Raw genomic sequence first — 21,241 nt, 5'->3', positions numbered from 1 at the left:
GTTGGTGGTGGATTTTAACATTGTGAGCAGACTGCTAACCTGTTCTGCATGTGATGTACCAGTTTGTTAGTGGTTATGACATAAGCTATGTAAATTTTGTAGGTATGTATATAACAATATATTCATTTTTTAAAAAATCATGCAACTTAGAAAGTGTCTAAATTCTATAAAAATACATCTCTTAAATAGTGAGCAGACATAAGTAAAGTTAAAGCAGATACCGATTGAAAAATGTAGTTTTCACTTTATTTACACAGGTCACAAAAGTAAAACCAAGTAGCAGTGATGAATTGGCTGTAGCAACCATATCTTAAGTCAATTCACCTCTGGTCAGTCAGCACCATCAGTAAGCGAACGCTTGGTAAGGCAGATGGAGGCATGTTTATAGTCTGTCTGGGAAGCTGGCTGCCAAATGGGACAGTCTATCCTTTACCCAGCTGAAATGTCCCTTTTTCCATGGGTTGCTGAAGACAGGCACTGAAGCCTAGCTAGTGTTAACTTCCCACACACACTGTCTTCCAGGATTTCCTGAGAAATACTTATAGCACAATTTGTAGTTTACTTTGTATTTGAGATCTCCACATGTCTTCGGATTAGGCTGAATTTGCCTGTTGGGTCCGGGATATACCATTTTTCCCAGACATCAGTATATGAAGCAGTTCTTCCCCATGGCTTAAAGTGCCCATTCCAGTGGAGTAACTTGGCAGCCTTTACAAATTGGGGTGAATATCGTTTTCCAGCACTGGAACCTTACATTTAGAGAAAAAAGAGCCAAATCATTGTACTAATCAGACACAAGACTGCAGGTAACTTAAGGGAAACAATATAGTCCATTCCTGAGGGTGGTCCTTAATAGACACATGACCGCTTAGGCTCTTGGTTAATTACCTACTTACCAAGGTGGCGAACGTTCCACATAGGGTCGATGGTGGAGTGCTGCTGATAAAACACGATCAGCAGGGGTGGCGTTGTGATGCTGCCAGCCAGTGTTCTGCTATACAGCCCCTCTCTGGGTGGGCGAGAGAACAATTCCTGTTAGTCAAGACTGTCAGGGTTGAGATACAAGAGTTTTCAGAGGTAGGCCAGTTACATAACTTACTCTACATTGAGTTTCATCCATTTTTCCAGCTGGTTAGTTATATTCTGTCTTCTCCATTCTGTCAAGTTTGCAACAAAAACTCCAGGATTAAATGAACAGGTGCTGGCTTTCATGGAAAGTTTACGAATTCTTTCCTTCTTATAGTCAAGATATCCAATGTAATTGTACTAAAAACACAATTGGGATATATAGTATGTTTACTGCTTCAAACTAATTTGATAATCATTCTCCTTACTTACGATTTCTCAGATAATTAGCAAAGGGCTCTACATAAAGCAATTAGAAGTGAGAGTTGGGATCACAAGTTAGACAATAGGAACCTAATTATAAAGCCGGATATTCAAGGAGAATTAGGTTTTCAAATCCATAAACCAATCTAGGAAAGTAGCCTTGAGTTTTAGGATGAAATAACCAGTGAATAAAATGTAGCTAAAAGGGGAGTACAGTAAATTCACGAGGTCTAATAAATAATTTACCTGGTTCCCTGCTCCACGGATGACAACTTTAGCAGAGGTTGAATCACAATCTTCTGAAAATGCAGCTGCGTGTCCCGGCTTCAGTGGTGTATTGTACAGGGCAAGAATATCACCTGAAAGAAAGTTAAGATTCAGGCTGCAAGTTGTCCCAAGATTCCAGTTCCTCCTACTTTAAGTAGGTAAATTAAGGGTTTTAGTTGGAGTTTCAATATCAAACTTTTAGAAACTAATAGAATAAATATACAGAGAAGCAGAAGGATAAGAGTAGACCTGAGAAATACTGTGAACCAATTCAACGTAATTAAGATTTGTATATAATTTTCACACAACAGTAGGATACAAATTCTATTCAAGTTCCCACAGACTGTAAACTAGGAGACATGAACATATCCAGGGATATAAAACAAGGTGCAAAAATTTCATGGTCTAAAGGTATTAAAATCAAACAGTCTGTTATCACTGTGGAATTATGTTAGAAATCAGTATCAAACGATATTTGAAAATAATCCACATATTTTCAAGTGAAAGATGACCTTTTATAGGATAACCCTAAGACAAACACTACAGCCTACAATGGACAGAAAGCAGCAATGATGTGACATTCTTCAGTACCTTGCACGATCACATCATCATCCATGTATATGGCCTTCTTTGCTCTGGGAACCAGAATTGGCAAGTAGAATCTTGCAAAGGTTAACTGGAAAAGGAAAGCATTGAAACAGGATTTGTAAGTGGCTGTGCTTTTGTTTACTAGAAATTCCCAGGATGCTCTCAGCATCCATGCAAGAGAAGACAGCCAAAGGTCTCAGAACTTCCAGACTTGGCCCCCAGGGAAGTATAATCTGTGCACTGTGCCCAGTTATGAGGTATTCCAGCCATCTCCTAGTACTACCAAGTACAAACAAGGGTGCATGGAACTCACTGGTTTTATGGATTCCCCCTGGTCAGGATCCTCCTTTACTTTCCCTTCCAAAAGTTTAGTGTCAAAATTCACAATTTTGTACCTGATACTTTTCAGGTTACTGCTGCTGAGCCAGGACCTGATGAAAATAAACCACCAAATATCAGTTTTAAGTAATAATGTCCCAAATCATAGCCATGTCTCTCTGCTTTCCAAGACCCTAATCCAAGAGAAAGCCTGAGGACCAAACAGGTGTCCTCAATTCCCTTCACCTCTTGAGTTCTGGTATCCTCATCTGTGAGTTTTCCCACTAAAGTCCCTTCCTGAACCAAGATTCTATGGTAACAGAGCTCCCAAAGGCTCATACTTTGATCTCTCTTCTGACACTAAAACTGCTGTACAAAATTCACTATGGAATTGAGATGATCCTGTCGCCACATGGATCGTTCAACTTCTGTCCCTCCGAATACATGAGTGAAGAAAATGAGTCAAGGTATGACGGTAGTGAAAGCTAGTTATCAACATAGGGGGTGAATCAGTCTGTTAACCTATACACTCACTGAGTGTGACGACAGTAATTCTACCTGAGTCTAAGGTACTGCCTGTGAGAAGTCAGTGTTCCCTGAAGATGTCCAGTGCATTTTTCCTAGGGCGATTTCAGATCAGCATTTTGTGGATATGTTATTTCTATTTTAATGCAATATTTGTTTCTATTTTAGATGGTTTCTTAAGTTTTTAAAAATGGAAAAATTACTCGTAACAACTTTCACAAAAAACATGAACCATGAAGAAAGGCACAGAACTCTGACCACTATTAACCTATTAGACAAAACTTTGGAATCAACTTTGTAAATCTTAAGTCAAAGCATCTTCAAAACACATTTAAGACTGTCCATCAGAGTGGTTTTCTATAAATCATAATACTCAGGATCATTTACTGAGCGATTATTATGTGGTAGGTAGGTAACATATATTTTTTTTCATTTACTTGATACAATAATCCTCTGCTACTGCTAAGTCACTTCAGTCGTGTCCGACTCTGTGCGACCCTATAGACGGCAGCCCACCAAGCTCCGCCATCCCTGGGATTCTCCAGGCAAGAACACTGGAGTGGGTTGCCATTTCCTTCTCCAATGCATGAAAGTGAAAAGTGAAAGTGAAGTCGCTCAGTCGTGTCCGACTCTTCGCGACCCCAAGGACTGCAGCCTACCAGGCTCCTCCGTCCATGGGATTTTCCAGGCAAGAGTACTGGAGTGGGGTGCCATTGCCTTCTCCACAGCAATCCTCTAGGTTGGATATTTACACCCCATACTTAGAGATGAGGAAATAGGTTCCCAGGGGTTAGGTCTATATTCACTTCGCCATTCTACCTTGCTGTTGCTCTCCTGTCCCTTCCAACTCTAGACCAGAACTACTCAAGAGCATGTTCTAGAAATAAGAAACTTGTAAGAGAATGTAAGTCAACACAGTGCTTCCTTCATTGAGGAAGTTATTACCAAAAAAAAAAAAAAAAAAAATGCTTGAGTTTAACAACGTGCATAGTAAACACAGTTGATTCACATCTTGGCCCAAGTTGCTTACACGTTTCTGCTATCATGGAGACATATTTATGGTACAATCATACGGAAAAAATGTGCGGTTTATATGTGGTATAATAATTACACAGGAAAAATGATTGTAAACACTGAAAACACATTATTCGATTGGCAGCTGGCCTGCTCTTAGAGTATCCCCTAGAAGCAGAGCCATCAGGCAAGCAGAGCTCACCGGAGATGGTCCGCTGTGCCATTGAGTGTAACAATGTAGAAAATCACGTTGGAGCGAGTATTGTGCTGAATGCTGTTTATGGCTGCAATGGCCCCTCCAAGCCTATCTTCAGATGCAGCAATGACCACAGGAATCTCCTCTTCTCTCCCGTCTACCACATGTTGGGGAGCATTTGGGATAAAGTCCACTGGCTGAAGCCCCACAATTCCTGAATCTGCAAAGAACGCACACAAGGAAGGTACTATGATACAATCTCAAGAGCTTTTCATACAGATCCCAACACATGAAAAGAGGTTAGCCGAGGGTTATGCTACTTAGACCTCAATCTGTCTCATTACAATGTGAACCACACAGGCCCGAAATTGTGTTTTCCTGTATGTAACCAGGCCTTGGAAAAGCGTTTAAAACAAAAAACAGGCAGCAGATGGAATTATGATACACTACTGGTAGGAATGTAACAGGATCTTTTTAGACTGTATTTTGGCAATTTGTATCAAGAGCCTTAAACAGGTACATGGCCTCTGACCCAGTAATTCCCTTGTGTCTCTTAAGAACAAAACCTGAGAGGGAACCAAAAGTCATAATTTTATTTACAACTATGAAAACCTAGAAACAGACTAAAAAACAGTTTTTTTTTTTCAAACCATGAATCGTGTCCCAGAAGTATGCATGAAAGTAATTTAGTGGGTCACAATTAGAATGTGAGCAGGAAAACAAGTTTCTGAATTGGAACAGAACAGCGACTTAGAGAATATCAGAATGCATCACACACAGCAACTCCGCGGAGTATTGTTTTGCAAACCTTCCTTCTTGCCTTTCATAGTATGTCCATTCATTGACTCATTCATCATGCACGGAACACTGAGCACTTACTATGTGCCAGGCAATATCTAGGCACTGGGGTTACAGCCATGAATAAAACAGTTTAATCTTTACGACTGTGAAGGGCAGATAGACAATACATACATGCATGTGTGCTGTAACACATTCACATTGTGGGGTTGCCATCAAAAAAAATCTCAAAGTCGTTGTACCAAATGACTTTCCTATAGCAAAAAGTAAACTATGTGGCATTAAATTTACATTTGAAAAGTTTTGTCTTGGTGACTTACTTAGGATATAATTAGGTGAAAAATCATGTCGTGTAATTTATATTAATATATAGTATAATCTCAACTATATGGAAAAAATACACAGGAAAAAAACTGGATGGTAGAAAAGGGAAATTTTAATATTCATAGTTATCTCTAGGCAGTGAAATAATTTATTCAATGAGTATTTATTAAGCACCTCCTATGTACCAGCCACAACTGCCCTCATGGAACTTGAATGCGGTTTATAAATGCTCCTACTATCAGGAGCATGCATTACTTTCTGTAAATACACACACACATACATATATATACACTATTATAAAACATGCTATCAGAGCATTCAGTGAAAGTTAAGGGAAAACTATTGGTCTTTTCATGCTCTGGTCAAGGATGGTGGGTAACATTTCAAAAATTATTTTTGACAAACCTTCTGAAGCCTCAAACATTTCTCAATACCAAGGCAGGGCAACATGAACAACCAATCTAAAATAACTGGCAACAGAGTTATACAACAATGATATTTTAAATCAGCTGAAGAGGTTTTATGGTTTTGTTTTACTACTAGAGTCCTGCTGATATGGTTCCACATATTAAAGGAAAGTAACAGGTGACCAGACTGACAATCTAATTGTGAACGAAGTAGGCATCAAACACCAGCAACATTAACCTGTCACCTTCTGAAGCCCTGCCTGACTGAAATGTCTGCAGATAACAGCCTATAGTGGCTCCTTTCTCTAAGGATTCTAATTTGGTAAAAAGGAACCTTTGGTGAGATCAAATGCTTAGCAAACAACTGCCCAGCAGGGAGAAGGGGACAGGCTGCTAGAGCACAATGAGTGCCACCTGCCTTTCTCAGAGTCGTTAGTAGCTTCTGTAGGGCCAAGCAGAAAGCCTTTTCTTTAAATCTAGTGATGTAACTTAGAATGTGGGACACAGGGAATTCCAGGTCCTTAACAGGCAGCAAGGCTTTAGTCAGGGTTCCCGTACCTGAAACCTCATTCCTCAGCAAACTGCTCAGACCAAGGAAGTTATGATGCAAAACCAGTAAGAAGAGAGCAACAGCCAGGACCAGGATGACGATGTTTACTGAAACACAGAGGAGAAAGCCCACATTACATCTCTTCACCTTTTGACCCAGTAAAAGATAAGACACGGCTTCCTCTGTGGCTTAGCAGAAAAGAATCTGCCTGCCAATACCACACACTCGGGTTTGACCCCTGGGTCGGGAAGATCCCCTGGAGAAGGAAATGGCAACCCACTCCAATATTCCTGGCTGAAAAATCCCATGGACAGAGGAGCCTGGTGGGACGTGACTCAGCAACAACAACAAAATAACAACTGTAGAAAGAACGTACCTTTACGAAATGACATCTTTCTCTTCTGTCTTATATTAGTTTTTAACCCTACAAAACAAAAACAAGCCCCCAAAGTCAGTAGGTACATTACAGTGGCCATCAAAATGCCTACACTTTTATTCAGACAGAAACAAGAAGTGAATATATCGTATATTCTGCCAGAAACTTGTTTTGAATTAACAGTTTCCAAGAACCCAACTTGAGATCTGAATTTTTTATGGCAGTCATAATAATAATATATTTCCAATAACTTACAGCCTTGTATACCATATGCCACTAGACGAAAAGCAAAAGAAATTCTACCAGGAGGAATACCTGGTAGAATTTAGGGGTCTAGGGGTCTAACCACTATGGAAACGTTTTCTGAATGAATTTCTACTTAGAATTCCTAAGTAGACAGGGACTTAGTTGTCTATCGGAGAAGGCAATGGCACCCCACTCCAGTACTCTTGCCTGGAAAATCCCATGGACGGAGGAGCCTGGTAGGCTGTGGTCCATGGGGTCACTAAGAGTCGGACACGACTGAGTGACTTCACTTTCACTTTTCACTTTCATGCATTGGAAAAGGAAATGGCAACCTACTCCAGTGTTCTTGCCTGGAGAATCCCAAGGACGGGGGAGCCTGGTGGGCTGCCGTCTATGGGGTCGCACAGAGTTGGACACGACTGAAGCGACTTACCTTACCTTAGTTGTCTATGATCAAGTAAACTGAGGTCAACCTCATTGGTACAAAATACCACCTGTTTCAAATTGTATTCTATTAACTCATTTCTAAAGGCCTTTGAAAAGAAGAAAAATATATTGAAGGGCTATTTAAAAAAATTGGGAATCACAGGCCAGATTACAAATTTGGAGAAAATAATTCAGACTCCCAAAGTACACACACGGCGAGGGTGGGATGATTTGAGAGAATAGCACTGAAACATGTACATTACCATATGTAAAACAGATGGCCAGTGCAAGTTCAATGCATGAAGCAGGGCACCCAAAGCCAGTGCTCTGGGACAACCCAGAGGGATAGGATAGGGAGGGAGGTGGGAGAGGGGTTCAGGATCCGGGGGGACATGTACCTGTGGCCGATTCATGTTGATGTATGGCAAAAACCATCACCATATTGTAATTATCCTCCAATTAAAATTTCAAAAATACACATTCCTTCTCTCTCACTCTTCTTTCTAAAGCAGTACATGTAAAGTATACTATATCAACAGCTTTCCTCTCTAAAGAATATCTATCATTATATACTCTGAGCTATGTGTCTCTACTTCCTCTTGAGGACTGAGCCTGACCTATAGAAGGTGGCAGACTGGGGGCTCCTCAGACAGTTCTATTGTCTGCCTGCTTGGAGCCAATTTCCACCAAGACTGAAGAAAACAATCTCACTTTAATGAATCTCATTTAATGAACAGTATAAAGGACAATGGTTGAGCTCAACAACGTCCAGCAACAATTACTTACAGGTAGTATCCTGATCAAGGGGCACGAGTATTTGTGCTATTGCAACTGGCCAGACAGAAGAAAAACACAATCCTAGCAGGTATTTGATGCACTTAAGTAGATTTGCATGGCAGAAACCATCTGCTCCAAAAACTCTTCCATGCTTATCTACATGCAAAATACCAATTATTATGGAGTGTGTCTGCTCCATAATTCCTTTCCTGGTGCAATTCCTGGTAATGGAATTCACTGATCTGGGTAGAAAGAATTCTCAGAGCCAAATTGCATGTACATGCAGGATGTGCAAAAACACTGACTATATTTCTGCTAGAGTACACAACTGTGTAAAACTTGATGAGTGATATTCACTTGTCCACTATGAAATTAATATTTTGTTTAGAAATGATAAGGCCTTCACATTCCCAAATCACTCAACACACACACACACGCGGCAGCCGTTCCCAGAAATATGGGTGAAGAAACCTTAGGGGGAAAGAGCACTTTATGTTTTTCAACTTGCTGGCTACACGCACTAGTACCCACGTTCTCAGTGGTCTCTTCTGTTTTCCCTCCTATTGCTATACACTCCCATGGAAGGCCATTCCACTCACGCTCTGCAACCTATCTCTTTGGTGCAGCAACAGCAAACTCTTTCCCTCTCTGCTGGAACACACTCTCAGCAGCATATTATCATGCTCTGGTATCTTCCAGTTAATTAAAAAATAAAAAAGACACCACTTCTCAAATCCCAGTAGACCCACAGACCCATTTCTCTGCTCCCTCTCACACAAAAAGCTTGAAAGGACTGAAAGTCTCCAGCTCCAGTTTCTTTCCTCCTGTCCTCTCTTTAGCCTCCTCCAACCAGACTTCTAGCTCTACTTTTTCCATTCAAACTGGCTTTGCTGAGACTACAGAAGACCGAGGTCACCTTTTGGTCCTCTTACCCATCCCCTCAGAGACCATCAATAAAGCTTACCATCCCCCTCTTCAATTATGACATTATCTCCTTTATTTGATTTGTTTCTTCATTCTGTCTTCCCTGATCTTTGGGAACAGTGACTCCAGGGAAAAGTGTATACTGGTGTATCCTTGCCATCTAAAACCATGTCTGGCAAAGGACAGTAGATATGTGATACTTGTTGAACAATCTTGTTAATCTAGGAGCAAGGCTGGTTCTCAGCCCTGAAAGGGAACATCATCTTTAAAAATAATCATGGAAACAAATTCCAATGGGGATCTCTCTGAAATCAAATCTGACAAAAGCAGTCTCCTTTTCCCATAATTATCTTTATAGATCAAATACCATAAAGTATCTACAGCAACTGCTACCCTGTAAAGTGCATTTAAAGAAGGATAAACAGAGTGATATGTCTATGGCTACATACAAGGGAAAGGGCTTAGTCTCCACCAGATTGAAAGGTGGAAAAGGTACTAAGGGTGTACATTCACTTTCTCTACCTCTTCATCTGGCTAGCTACTACTTGGCTTTCAGCAGTTAAAGGAGCCTCCCTCAAATCCCGCATTCAGTCGCATCTCCCCTGAGCTCTCATATATCCAAGGCTTCGCTACCCCAGAGTAATCCGGTTTATACTTCTGGGGTTACGTGGCTGTCGCCCTTGACACATTCTGGGCTCCAGGAAGGCAAGGGCCTGTTGTTGGTCAGGGCCGTATCTTGCGCGCGCGCACACACACACACACAAGCTGCGGGGTGTATTTGCGGATTAATGAATGAGGGCACCATCATGATTATCCGGGTTGTGAAGATCTTTTTTGTACAGTTCTTCTGTGTATTCTTGCCATCTCTTCTTAATATCTTCTGCTTCTGTTAGATCCATACCATTTCTGTCCTTTATCGAGCCCATCTTTGCATGAAATGTTCCTTTGGTATCTCTGATTTTCTTGAAGAGATCCCTAGTCTTTCCCATTCTGTTGTTTTCCTCTATTTCTTTGCATTGACCGCTGAAGAAGGCTTTCTTATCTCTTCTTGCTATTCTTTGGAACTCTGCATTCAGATGCTTATATCTTTCCTTTTCTCCTTTGCTTTTCGCTTCTCTTCTTTTCACAGCTATTTGTAAGGCCTCCCCAGACAGCCATTTTGCTTTTTTGCATTTCTTTTCCATGGGAATGGTCTTGATCCCTATCTCCTGTACAATGTCACGAACCTCATTCCATAATTCATCAGGCACTCTATCAGATCTAGGCCCTTAAATCTATTTCTCACTTCTATTGTATAATCATAAGGGATTTTATTTAGGTCATACCTGAATGGTCTAGTGGTTTCCCCTACTTTCTTCAATTTAAGATGGTGTGATCACTGACCTAGAGCCAGACATCCTGGAATGTGAAGCCAAGTGGGCCTTAGGAAGCATCACCACGAACAAAGCTAGTGGAGGTGATGGAATTCCAATTGAGCTATTCCAAATCCTGAAAGATGATGCTGTGAAAGTGCTGCACTCAATATGCCAGCAAATTTGGAAAACTCAGCAGGGGCCACAGGACTGGAAAAGGTCAGTTTTCATTCCAATCCCAAAGAAAGGCAATGCCAAAGAATGCTCAAACTACCACACAATTGCACTTATCTCACACGCTAGTAAAGTAATGCTCAAAATTCTCCAAGCCAGGATTCAGCAATATGTGAACCGTGAACTTCCTGATGTTCAAGCTGGTTTTAGAAAAGGCAGAGGAACCAGAGATCAAATTGCCACCATCTGCTGGATCATGGAAAAAGCAAGAGAGTTCCAGAAAAACATCTATTTCTGCTTTATTGACTACACCAAAGCCTTTGACTGTGTGGATCACAATAAACTGTGGAAAATTCTGAAAGAGATGGGAATACCAGACCACCTGATCTGCCTCTTGAGAAATTGTATGCAGGTCAGGAAGCAACACTTAGAACTGGACATGGAACAACAGACTGGTTCCAAATAGGAAAAGGAGTTCGTCAAGGCTGTACATTGTCACCCTGTTTATTTAACTTATATGCAGAGTACATCATGAGAAACGCTGGGCTGGAAGAAACACAAGCTGGAATCAAGATTGCTGGAAGAAATATCAATAACCTCAGATATGCAGATGACACCACCCTTATGGCAGAAAGTGAAGAGGAACTAAAAAAGCCTCTTGATGAAAGTGAAAGTGGAGAGTGAAAAAGTTGGCTTAAAACTCAACATTCAGAAAATGAAGATCATGGCATCCGGTCCCATCACTTCATGGGAAATAGATGGGGAAACAGTGGAAACAGTGTCAGAGTTTATTTTGGGGGGCTCCAAAATCACTGCATATGGTGACTGCAGCCATGAAATTAAAAGATGCTTACTCCTTGGAAGGAAAGTTATGACCAACCTAGATAGCATAATCAAAAGCAGAGATATTACTTTGCCAACAAAGGTTGGTCTAGTCAAGGCTATGGGTTTTCCTGTGGTCATGTATGGATGTGAGAGTTGGACTGTGAAGAAGGCTGAGCGCCGAAGAATTGATGCTTTTGAACTGTGGTGTTGGAGAAGACTCTTGAGAGTCCCTTGGACTGCAAGGAGATCCAACCAGTCCATTCTGAAGGAGATCGGCCCTGGGATTTCTTTGGAAGGAATGATGCTAAAGCTGAAACTCCAGTACTTTGGCCACCTCATGCAAAGAGTTGACTCATTGGAAAAGACTCTGATGCTGGGAGGGATTGGGGGCAAGAGGAGAAGGGGACGACAGAGGATGAGATGGCTGCATGGCATCACTGACTCGATGGACGTGAGTCTGAGTGAACTCCGGGAGTTGGTGATGGACAGGGAGGCCTGGTGTGCTGCGATTCATGGGGTCGCAAAGAGTCGGACAAGACTGAGCGACTGATCTGATCTGATCTGATCTGAATGAGGGCAGCAACCACACACATCAACCTGCCCCTCGAGTTCCCAGAATCCCAGCGTCTGTAAGTGACTCTGGCGCGCAACACAGCATACAGGCCAGCGAACCAGTAGGGACCCCCGCGGCCCAGGTTTCCCAGAACAGTTTCTCTCTGCAACGTGGGTCTTCCACCTTCCTCAGAGAGACACCCGCAGAGAGAGAGAGGCTGTGCGAATCCTTGGCGGTCTGAGTCTGTGAAGGGGCTAGAGCAGCCGCCGAGCAGCCTGGAGGCTCCCCGGGCGGGAGCTGCCCACACTGGTGCGAAGGGGGCGGCAAGAACCCCTCCCCGAAAGGATACCCTTTCTCTGGATGAAGGGTTCTGGGGTAGTCCCCCTCTAAATTCTGGTGTTCCGCAGAGCACACGCTCGGCGGGCTCCCCGCCCAGGCTCCGAGACCCCTGGATGGGATTCCGGTCAGCCGTTCCCCTCGGACGCTGCCCGCAGCAGCCCTTACCTGCAGTCCGAGGAGAAGGAGGAGCCGCTGCCCGCACCCCGGCCCGCCCCGCCAGCTCAGCGCCCCTGCCGCAGGCCCCGGGGCCCAGCCAGCCGCCGGACCGCCCGCGTCGCCTGCACTCCGGACCAAGGCCGCCCGCCCGCTAGCTTCGCGGCCGCCGCGCAGCCCCAAAGACCCCCGCCCGTCGGCCGCTCGGAGCCCGAGGGCGTCGCACGGAGCAGGCGCCGCCGGGCAGCCCCACCGCTGGGGTCCTCGCAAGAAGTCCGTCGCCATGGAGACGTGGCGCGCGCAGGCCGCAGTTCAGCAGCGCCCGCCCAGCCGAGGACAGTTTGGGGGACCGGGACCGCGGCTCCCAGCACCCAACAGCGCTGACGGCGAGCCTTTCACGGGCGCGTGATGCCTCGACTCGGCTACCGCCGTCAGCATCTCAGTCCCCGCGGAGAGGGCGCCGGCCGACGGCCAACTGCGAAAGCACAGGTCGCCTAGCGAGGGCACTGGGAGGGGCCTCGGGCCAACCGGGTCTGTGGGATACATCCGCTTCCGGGGCCGCGGCCATCGCAACCCTCGACTCCGCAGGCCCGCGGAACTGGACCCGTCAGCAGAAGCTGACCCCGGGCCCTAGCGTCCCTGAGTCCCGGCTGCCCTCGCTCTGCCGCCCGCCTTCAGAACCAGACATGTTGGAGCATCTGAGCTCACTGCCCACGCAAATGGTGAGGCCGCTGCCCGCCAGGGCCCTATGATCCTGCACGCAGCTCGCGAGCCTGGCAGCTCCGCAACCCTTGTCCAAGACCTATCCCGTGCGGCGCGTGTACCGAGTTGTACCTACCTGGTGCCCTTCTCTCTTCCCCCCAAGGGTGCCCCTCCCTGGGCTCCGTAAGGATGCTTCGGTTCCCCCGGGAAACCCAGAATGGCATTCCTTGCTTAGGTTCTTGGGGGAGCCCCATATGTTGGGAATGCCCTGGTGCCAAAAATGTGAGGCCCTTGCAGTAATGTACCTTTTCGGTGGTGGAACCAACTCCTGCTTTGCTCTTCTTCACCTCTAGGATTACAAGGGCCAGAAGCTAGCTGAACAGATGTTTCAGGGAATTATCCTTTTTTCTGCAGTAAGTATTGATTTTACATAATCTTTTCCAACTTCACACCCAGCTTGACAGTGTTTAATATACTTTCTTTGTCTTTAGATAGTTGGATTTATCTACGGGTACCTGGCTGAACAGTTCGGGTGGACTGTCTATATAGTTATGGCTGGATTTGCTTTTTCGTGTTTGGTAAGATATTATGGCTTGGATGTTAGTGGCAAGTTAGGTTTTCTGAATTGGGTTATTTTGTTTGGATGTAGTACTGAGAATCCGCACAACGTTTCAATGCCAGATAGCATCAGATGAGGTTAAGCTGCATAAAGCTTATTTCTTTTGGCAGTTGCTCCAAGCAGTAATCTTAAAAGTCAAAGCTAGAACTTAAGACCTTATGGTCTTCACATTGCTCCCTCCTCACCTTTCTTTTAGCTCTTAAAGCCATGTGTAAACAATGAGGCTTGTTCTTAAAGTATCTTGTCTGGGTGATGGCACAGAGTTTTCATAGGAATGTCCGTTTCCTTGTTTTTAACCTGTAGCAAAGGAGTCATTTGGGAACCAGGCATAACACACAATACTCTTTCAAGCTTCTAATGGCCATAATTGATTGATTTTCTGTTCTGACCCAGCTGACACTTCCTCCATGGCCCATTTATCGCCGGCACCCCCTCAAGTGGCTACCTGTTCAAGACTCGAGCACAGAAGACAAGAAACCAGGGGAACGAAAAGTTAAGAGACATGCTAAAAATAATTGATCGGGGTTTTCATGATTCAGCTTTACTGTTGTACCCGCTTTTGTTTTGTGTGACATGAGCTAAATTGTTTTCATATATAAAACATAAGCTAAAAATCACCCATGCTCAGCTGTGTATAGATTTTGTTTTCTCCATATTTCATTTCTCTTTTGGGTTTTGATTTCTAAATATTTTAGACCTTCTCCTCACAATCTTCCTCTGAAATGGAGAACAGAAAACAGAAGTATGCAAAGTTTCTTTCAGGTCTACAAAATGAGTAAAAGCTTCATAAATGACAGTACAATTTAACTATCAAGTTTTACAATTCATTATGGGTAGTCAGGCTGTTTTAATGTTTCCAATTAAAACTCAGTGCAATTCAATGTCTGTAGAGTCTTTTGTTCATTGTTCTGCAAACATGACTAGGAGTAAAAGCCAAAGTTAGAAGTTCATGGTTCTGAAAGTGTCAGCAAGAACCATTTCTATCTTCTGAAGCTACAAGGTCCTAATGTATGATTTTTTTTTTTTTAAACAACAGCAAGCACTTGTGAAAAAACTTACTGATGTAAATTTTGTGGTAAAGTAATATTTTGGTACCAGTAAAATAAGGCTGTTGCCAAACAGAAAACATTTAATCCATGCTTTACCTAAGGCAGTTCAAAATGAAAACCTGAAAAGCTATAAATTACTTTTAAATTTTCCAGAGAGCTGAAGAGAAAAATGTTCCAACAGTCTTGTGTGAGGAATGGGAGTGCAAGGGTTATTACAAGTCATATTCTTCTTCTCGATACCAGGATATAGGACTTCCAAACTGAGTTTTTAAAAAAGGGAGTGAAGATCTTAATACACCAGAAGTCAGGAAAGGGTTTTTAAAAGGGGGAAGAAAAGTAAAAGACAGCAGAAATAAGACCAAGCATATTTATAAAAAATGTGATTACAAAGTTAAGAGCTCCCAATAGGGTTGAAAATCATGTTACCTCATGTTCTCAAAATGACACCCAAAGGTTGAAAACAGGAGCAAGGATGTATTAGGCAAATGCAAGCAGAAAGGAGTGGTAATAGTGAAAAAGTCAGAAATTTAATATCAGAAAGCATTAAATGGGGCAAAGAGGGACATTTCATAGCTGCAAGATGTCAGTGAATGAATCATGCATTGAGTAAGATGTGAAATACATAAAGACTTACATATACAGGATTTGGCAAAGCTGCACTCTTGGTAGGAGACCAACATTCTACCTTTCAGATTTTGATAGATCAAGGCAATATGAAGACTTTTGCACTTGTTCCACATGCCTGGGACACCGTCCCTTAGGTATACGTGACTTGTTCTCTCCTTTCATTCAGGTCCCTACCCAGTGCATGAATGCTAAGTCACTTCAGTCGTATCTGACTCTGTGACCCTATGGACTGTAGGCTGCCAGGCTCCTCTCTCCATGGAATTCTCCAGGCAAGAATACTAGAGTGGGTTGCCATGCCCTCCTCTAGGGGATTTTCCCGACCCAGGGATCGAACCCACATCTCCTGCATTGGCAGGCAGGTTCTTTAGGACTAGCGCCACCTGGGAAGCCCTACACAGATGTCACTATAAAGAAGCATTTCCTACTATCCTATCAAAAGTTTGGGTATGCCCCATCATTCTGTATTTATTTTCATGGTATTTAATATATCTCAGTATATATTTGTTAATCATCCACCCCAGAACATAAGCTCCACGGGAACAGGAACCTTCTTGGGCTCACTGCTTTTTGCTTAGTACAAGAGTACATGACACATAGGCACTCCATCATATTTACTAAATGAATACAGAGCTGTGCTGTCCAATATGGTGCTACTAGTCATGTGTGTCTTAAGTTTAATTAAAAATTGGGTTCCTCAGGACTTCCTGGCCATCTAGTGCTTAACACTCTGTTTCCAATGCAGGGGGCGTGGGTTTGATCCCTAGTTGGGAATTAAGATCCTATATGCAGCATGGCACATCCAAAAATAAATTTTTTTTTTTAATTGAGTTTCTCAGCCAGCCACATGGCAAAGACTCAACAGGTTTTATATGACTAGTGGCTACCATATTAGAGCAAATGTAGAACATTTCCACTATTTAGTGGAGAAGTGATTCTGCCTATGCGTAAGAGAATTCACCTTTACTGAATGCACGTAGGGCCATTCCAATAATGGATCATGTACTGAGCTACAGGAAAAAACGATTCCAAGAAATAGAGGTTGTGCAGGTCATATTTACTAACACTGCAATGTAGCTGAGGCAAGGAGGAAATTTCTTGGCTTTGGAAATACATGGAAATTAACAGTACTTTTACAAGAGAAAGTCCAAAACATAAATTCTTGACTATTTACAAACTAATGTCAAATAAAACATCAAAAGTCTCTCAAATGTGGCCAAAGACATGCTGAAAGGAAAATTTAGTCTTAAAAATGTGTTTTAAAATTAAAGCTGAAAAATGATTAGGCACTCAAGAAAAACACAAAACAACAGAAGCATTAAAACTGACTTAAAAATATATAGAATGGGACTAAAAATGTATGGGGGAATATATATAACTTTACACAAATATGTTAGAAAACTTCAGTAAAACTAAAGTTGACTTCCCAAGAAAGATTACGGATCTCTAAAACATGCAAGAAATGGTAAATAGCTCAGAAAGACCAACAGTTTGCCAAAAATTTGAACCCAGTTGGGCACTGGGATCAGATGGTTTTAGAGTTGTGTTATAACAAACCCTTCAAAATAAAATAAAGAAGCTTCAGAAATTAGGCCATGAACACTGGCCTAGTACCTGGCACATAATAAAAACTAAATACAAGTCTTTTAGGGGACTAGAAAGGGAACATTTTATTATTTTATGTATGTGTGTAATTTTCAAAAAAGGTATAGAGTCCTGCATATACTAATCAAAACTTTTATAAAAGCTACTTGCTAGATAGGCATTATGTGGTATGCAATTATACATTTAAAATAAGGGAAAACAATCAATATCTTGATGTGTAAGAAGACAAATTTCAGGAGACAAATCTGTCCAACATAACTAAAAGGATCTGGACGTTATTACTTAAAAATCGCTGAATTAGAAAAGGTATTAAGGGTTTAACAGAGGTTTCCACTGATAGAAAAATAAATCTTAAAAAAAAAAAAACCCAGTCTGCAAAAACATATTGATTTACAAGGCCAAAATATCTCCTACTTTCAATTCTTGTATACCTTGAATGAGGTCCATATTAAATGGAAATATAATGTTAAATTATATTAATATGCTAAAAAAGAAATTCAATTGCTAAGGTACTATATATAACTTCATATCTTTAAATGTACTCCCAGAATTATAAAAAAATAATTTATCAACTGCTACTTACAGTTATTAATAGTAAAAAGTAATATCACTGGATATGTCATTTTTTCCCCTATTGCTTTTATCACTATCGTATAATGTAGAACTTCCAATCCAGTATGTTTTGTCTCAGTATTCAAGCTCATAAGTACCTTAAAAAATAGTTCTAGGTATCATGTTGGTTTAAGGCTCAGTAAACAGTAATCAAACAAATGTCTTAAAATAGATTTTTTTTCCCTCATAAAGAGAATAAGATAGCCAAGGTTTGTTTGTTTTTTTCTTTTGTAAGCTTGCTTCAGTATTACTGTTTTGTCCAATTTTTTTCTAGTTAAAAAGCCAACAAGATAAAAGGATGGTGAATGGCCTCCAATCATTGATATAGGTTTGTTTGTATTTGTTTAAGCCAAAAACCTTTGAAAATAGTTTTATTCTGGCAGCATATTAGATAAATTCTCAAAAATTCACATTTTCTTCAAAAAATTTTAACTGGCGAGCTTTCACACTGTAAGTCACGTACTTTTCACCCATGTGCTCCTGCAAATGTACCTATTTGGGAAACATTAAAAAAAAAAAAAATCAGTATATAGTAGAAATTAAACAACATAATCCAGTGCACCAAAGGGGGGAAAAAAAATCACACAAAAAAAACTTAAGATATTTAGAGACAAATGAAAATGAGAAAATACCAAAACTTATGCGATGCACCAAAAGCAATGCTGAGGAAATAATTTATAGCTATAAATGCTTATGTTAAAAAAGAAAAAGATTTCATGTCAATGACCTAACTTTATAAGCTAAATTAGTAGAAAAAGAACAAATTAAACCTAAAAGTAGCCAAAGGAAGGAAATAATAAAGATTAGAGCTGAGAAGAATATAACAGAGAACAGAAAATTAGAGAAAAATCAATAAAACGAAAAGTTGGTTGTCAGAAGATGAACAAAATTGACAAACCTTTAGCTATACTAAGGAAAAAAAAAGACTCAAATTACTAAAATCTGAAATGGATTTGGGACATTACCACCACTCTAATGAAAAGAAATGAAAAGGATTCTAAGGGAATACCATGAACAACTGTACACCAACAAGTTGCATAATCTAGACAAAAAAGACAAATTTCAAGAAACATAAAACCTATCAAAACTGAATTACTAAGAAATAGAAAATCTGAATATACCATAACTAGCAAGGAAACTGAATTAGCGATCTAAATCTGCTAACAAGGAAAGGTGCTGGAACTTTGCTGCTGAATTCTGCCAAACATGTGGCCAGGAACCGTTTTCAGTCCTTCTCAAATTCTTCCAAGAGTTAAGGAGGAGGGAGCACTTCCTGGCTCATTCATGAGGCCAGCATTGCCCTGGTGCTAGGGACAGACAGGGCGACTATAGGAAAAGAAAAATATAAACATATCCCTTATGACCATTGATGCAAAAATCTTCAACAAAATACTAGATGATTAAGATGTTCATGAGGGATACTGGTTTTATGTTTCTTTCATGTTCGTGTCCTTGTTGGGTTTTGACATCACAGTTCTGGTTTTTTGGAGAAATGGAAAATGTCCCTTCTTTTTCTGTTTTCTAAAGAATTTGTGTAGGATTTGTGTTATTTCTTCCTTAGATGATTGGAAGAATTCACCAGCAAAGCCATCTGGGCCTGAAGTTTTCTTTATAGGCAAGTTTTACTTTTTCTAGATGCTACACTTAGGCTTTGTATCAAGGCTTAAATTCATAGACACAGATGTTAGAATGGTGGCTCCCAGGAGCTGGTAGGGAAAATGGGGAGTTTTTGCTTAATTGGTACAGAGTTTCAGTTTTTCAAAATGAAAGTAGTTCTAGAAATGGATGGGTAATGTTTGCACAATTATGTAAAACATACTTAAGGCCACTGAGTTCAGTTCAGTTGCTCAGTCGTGTCTGACTCTTTGTGACCCCATGGACTACAGCATTGAACCAAATACTTAAAAATGGTTAAAATGATAAATTTGAAGTTACGTGCATTGTACTATGATTAAAAAACCAGCATGTGTATAATGCACTGTTGAACCTATAGAGAAATGTAACATATTTATGGAAATTAAACAACAGACTCCTAAACAACCAACTTTATAGAAATAAAAAAGATTAAAAAGGATTTCTATTAATAATTGCCAATTATGAATAACTTTGCTTTTGAACTGTGGTGTTGGAAAAGACTCTTGAGAGTCCCTTGGACTGCAAGGAGATCCAACCAGTCCATTCTAAAGGAGATCAGTCCTGGGTGTTCTTTGGAAGGACTGATGCTAAAGCTGAAACTCCAATACTTTGGCCACCTCATGCAAAGAGTTGACTCATTGGAAAAGACTCATGCTGGGAGGAATTGGGGGCAGGAGGAGAAGGGGAAGACAGAGGATGAGATGGCTGGATGCCATCACTGACTTGATGGATATGAGTTTGAGTGAACTCCGGGAGTTGGTGATGGACTGAGAGGCCTGGTGTGCTGCGATTCATGGGGTCGCAAAGAGTCGGACATGACTGAGCGACTGAACTGATGGATAACTTAGATGAAATGGACAAATTCCTAGAAAGACACAGATTTTAGAAACAGAAGAACAATCTGAATATAGTAAGGCACTGAATTCACTAACAAAAAACTACTCACAAAGAAAAGCCCAAGGACTTCCCTGGTGGTCCAGTAGTTAAGACTCCATCCACAATGCCAATGCAGGGTGTGAGGGTTCAATCCCTGGTTGGGGAACTAAGATCCCACATGCCATGCAAGATGGCCAAAAGATATATATACACACACGTGTGTGTGTGTGTGTGTATATATATATATATATAGATGTATATATGTGTGTGTATATATATACATACATACACACACACACACATATGTGACTAAACACTAAACACGTATGTGTTTAGTCACTCAGTTGTGTCAGACTCTTTACGAACCCATAGATTGTAGCCCACCAGGCTCCTCTCGGAATTCTCCTTCATGGGAATTCTCCAGGCAAGAATACTAGAGTGGGTTGCCGTGCCCTCCTCCAGGGGATCTTCCCAACCCAGGGATCAAACCCAGGTTTCCCGCATTGCAGGCAGATTCTTTACTATCTGAGCCACCGGGGAAGCCCATATATATATTCATATATATAAGAAAAGCCCAGGCCCAGATCCCAGATACTTTCATTGGTGAATTCTATCGCAAACATTTCCAAAAGAATTAACACCAGTTCTTTACTAATTCTTCCCCCAAAAGATGAGGGAACACACCCCAACTCATTCTGAGGCGAGTACTGCCCTGATAACAAAACCAATAAAAAATATCACGAGGAAAGAAAACTGAAGATCAATATCATGTGAACACCAACACAAAAATGCTCAACAAAATACTAGAAACATGACTCTAGCACCATCTAAGAAGCAGTATAGACCATGACCAAGTGGGATTTATCTCAGGAATATAAGGATGGTTTAACATCCAAAAACAAATTAATGTAACACCACATAAAAAACAAAAAAACACAAACATGATCACCTAAATAGAAAGCATTTGACAAACCTAACACCTTTTCATGATAAAAACACTCAGCAAACCAGAAATAGACAGGACCTTCACCCCAAAAATATAAAATAAATAAAATACC

The 21,241-nt window shown here is 41.3% G+C and overlaps 3 protein-coding genes across 7 annotated transcripts in view; 1 reads left to right on the top strand and 2 right to left on the bottom strand.

The window, feature by feature from the left end:
* Window positions 1-224: 224 nt before the first annotated feature.
* GLT8D1 (glycosyltransferase 8 domain containing 1) lies at window positions 225-12,755 on the bottom strand. Its single transcript, XM_025272434.2, has 10 exons — window positions 12,474-12,755; window positions 6,693-6,740; window positions 6,325-6,423; window positions 4,244-4,457; window positions 2,498-2,615; window positions 2,188-2,272; window positions 1,576-1,688; window positions 1,100-1,266; window positions 897-1,009; window positions 225-749 (listed from the first exon to the last, which is right to left on the bottom strand). The coding sequence occupies exons 2-10, from the start codon at window positions 6,706-6,708 to the stop codon at window positions 559-561; spliced, it is 1,116 nt and encodes a 371-aa protein (XP_025128219.1). The 5' UTR covers window positions 6,709-6,740; window positions 12,474-12,755; the 3' UTR covers window positions 225-558.
* A 184-nt stretch (window positions 12,756-12,939) lies between these two features.
* SPCS1 (signal peptidase complex subunit 1) lies at window positions 12,940-14,663 on the top strand. The gene is made up of 4 exons (XM_006050239.3): window positions 12,940-13,183; window positions 13,517-13,576; window positions 13,655-13,741; window positions 14,176-14,663. The coding sequence occupies exons 1-4, from the start codon at window positions 13,148-13,150 to the stop codon at window positions 14,299-14,301; spliced, it is 309 nt and encodes a 102-aa protein (XP_006050301.1). The 5' UTR covers window positions 12,940-13,147; the 3' UTR covers window positions 14,302-14,663.
* NEK4 (NIMA related kinase 4) overlaps window positions 14,175-21,241 on the bottom strand; it is a 44,644-nt gene continuing 37,577 nt past the window's right edge. For all 5 annotated transcript variants that reach the window (XM_044934114.2, XM_044934116.2, XM_044934113.2 and 2 more), the window contains exon 15: window positions 14,175-18,164. In XM_044934114.2, the coding sequence (XP_044790049.1) occupies window positions 18,072-18,164 (93 nt within the window). In that variant the 3' untranslated portion in view covers window positions 14,175-18,071. The remainder of the gene's footprint in view (window positions 18,165-21,241) is intronic.

Source organism: Bubalus bubalis, chromosome 21 (assembly GCF_019923935.1).
Source record: "Bubalus bubalis isolate 160015118507 breed Murrah chromosome 21, NDDB_SH_1, whole genome shotgun sequence".
NCBI lineage: Eukaryota > Metazoa > Chordata > Mammalia > Artiodactyla > Bovidae > Bubalus > Bubalus bubalis.
This window is presented reverse-complemented; position numbering and strand designations above follow the sequence as displayed.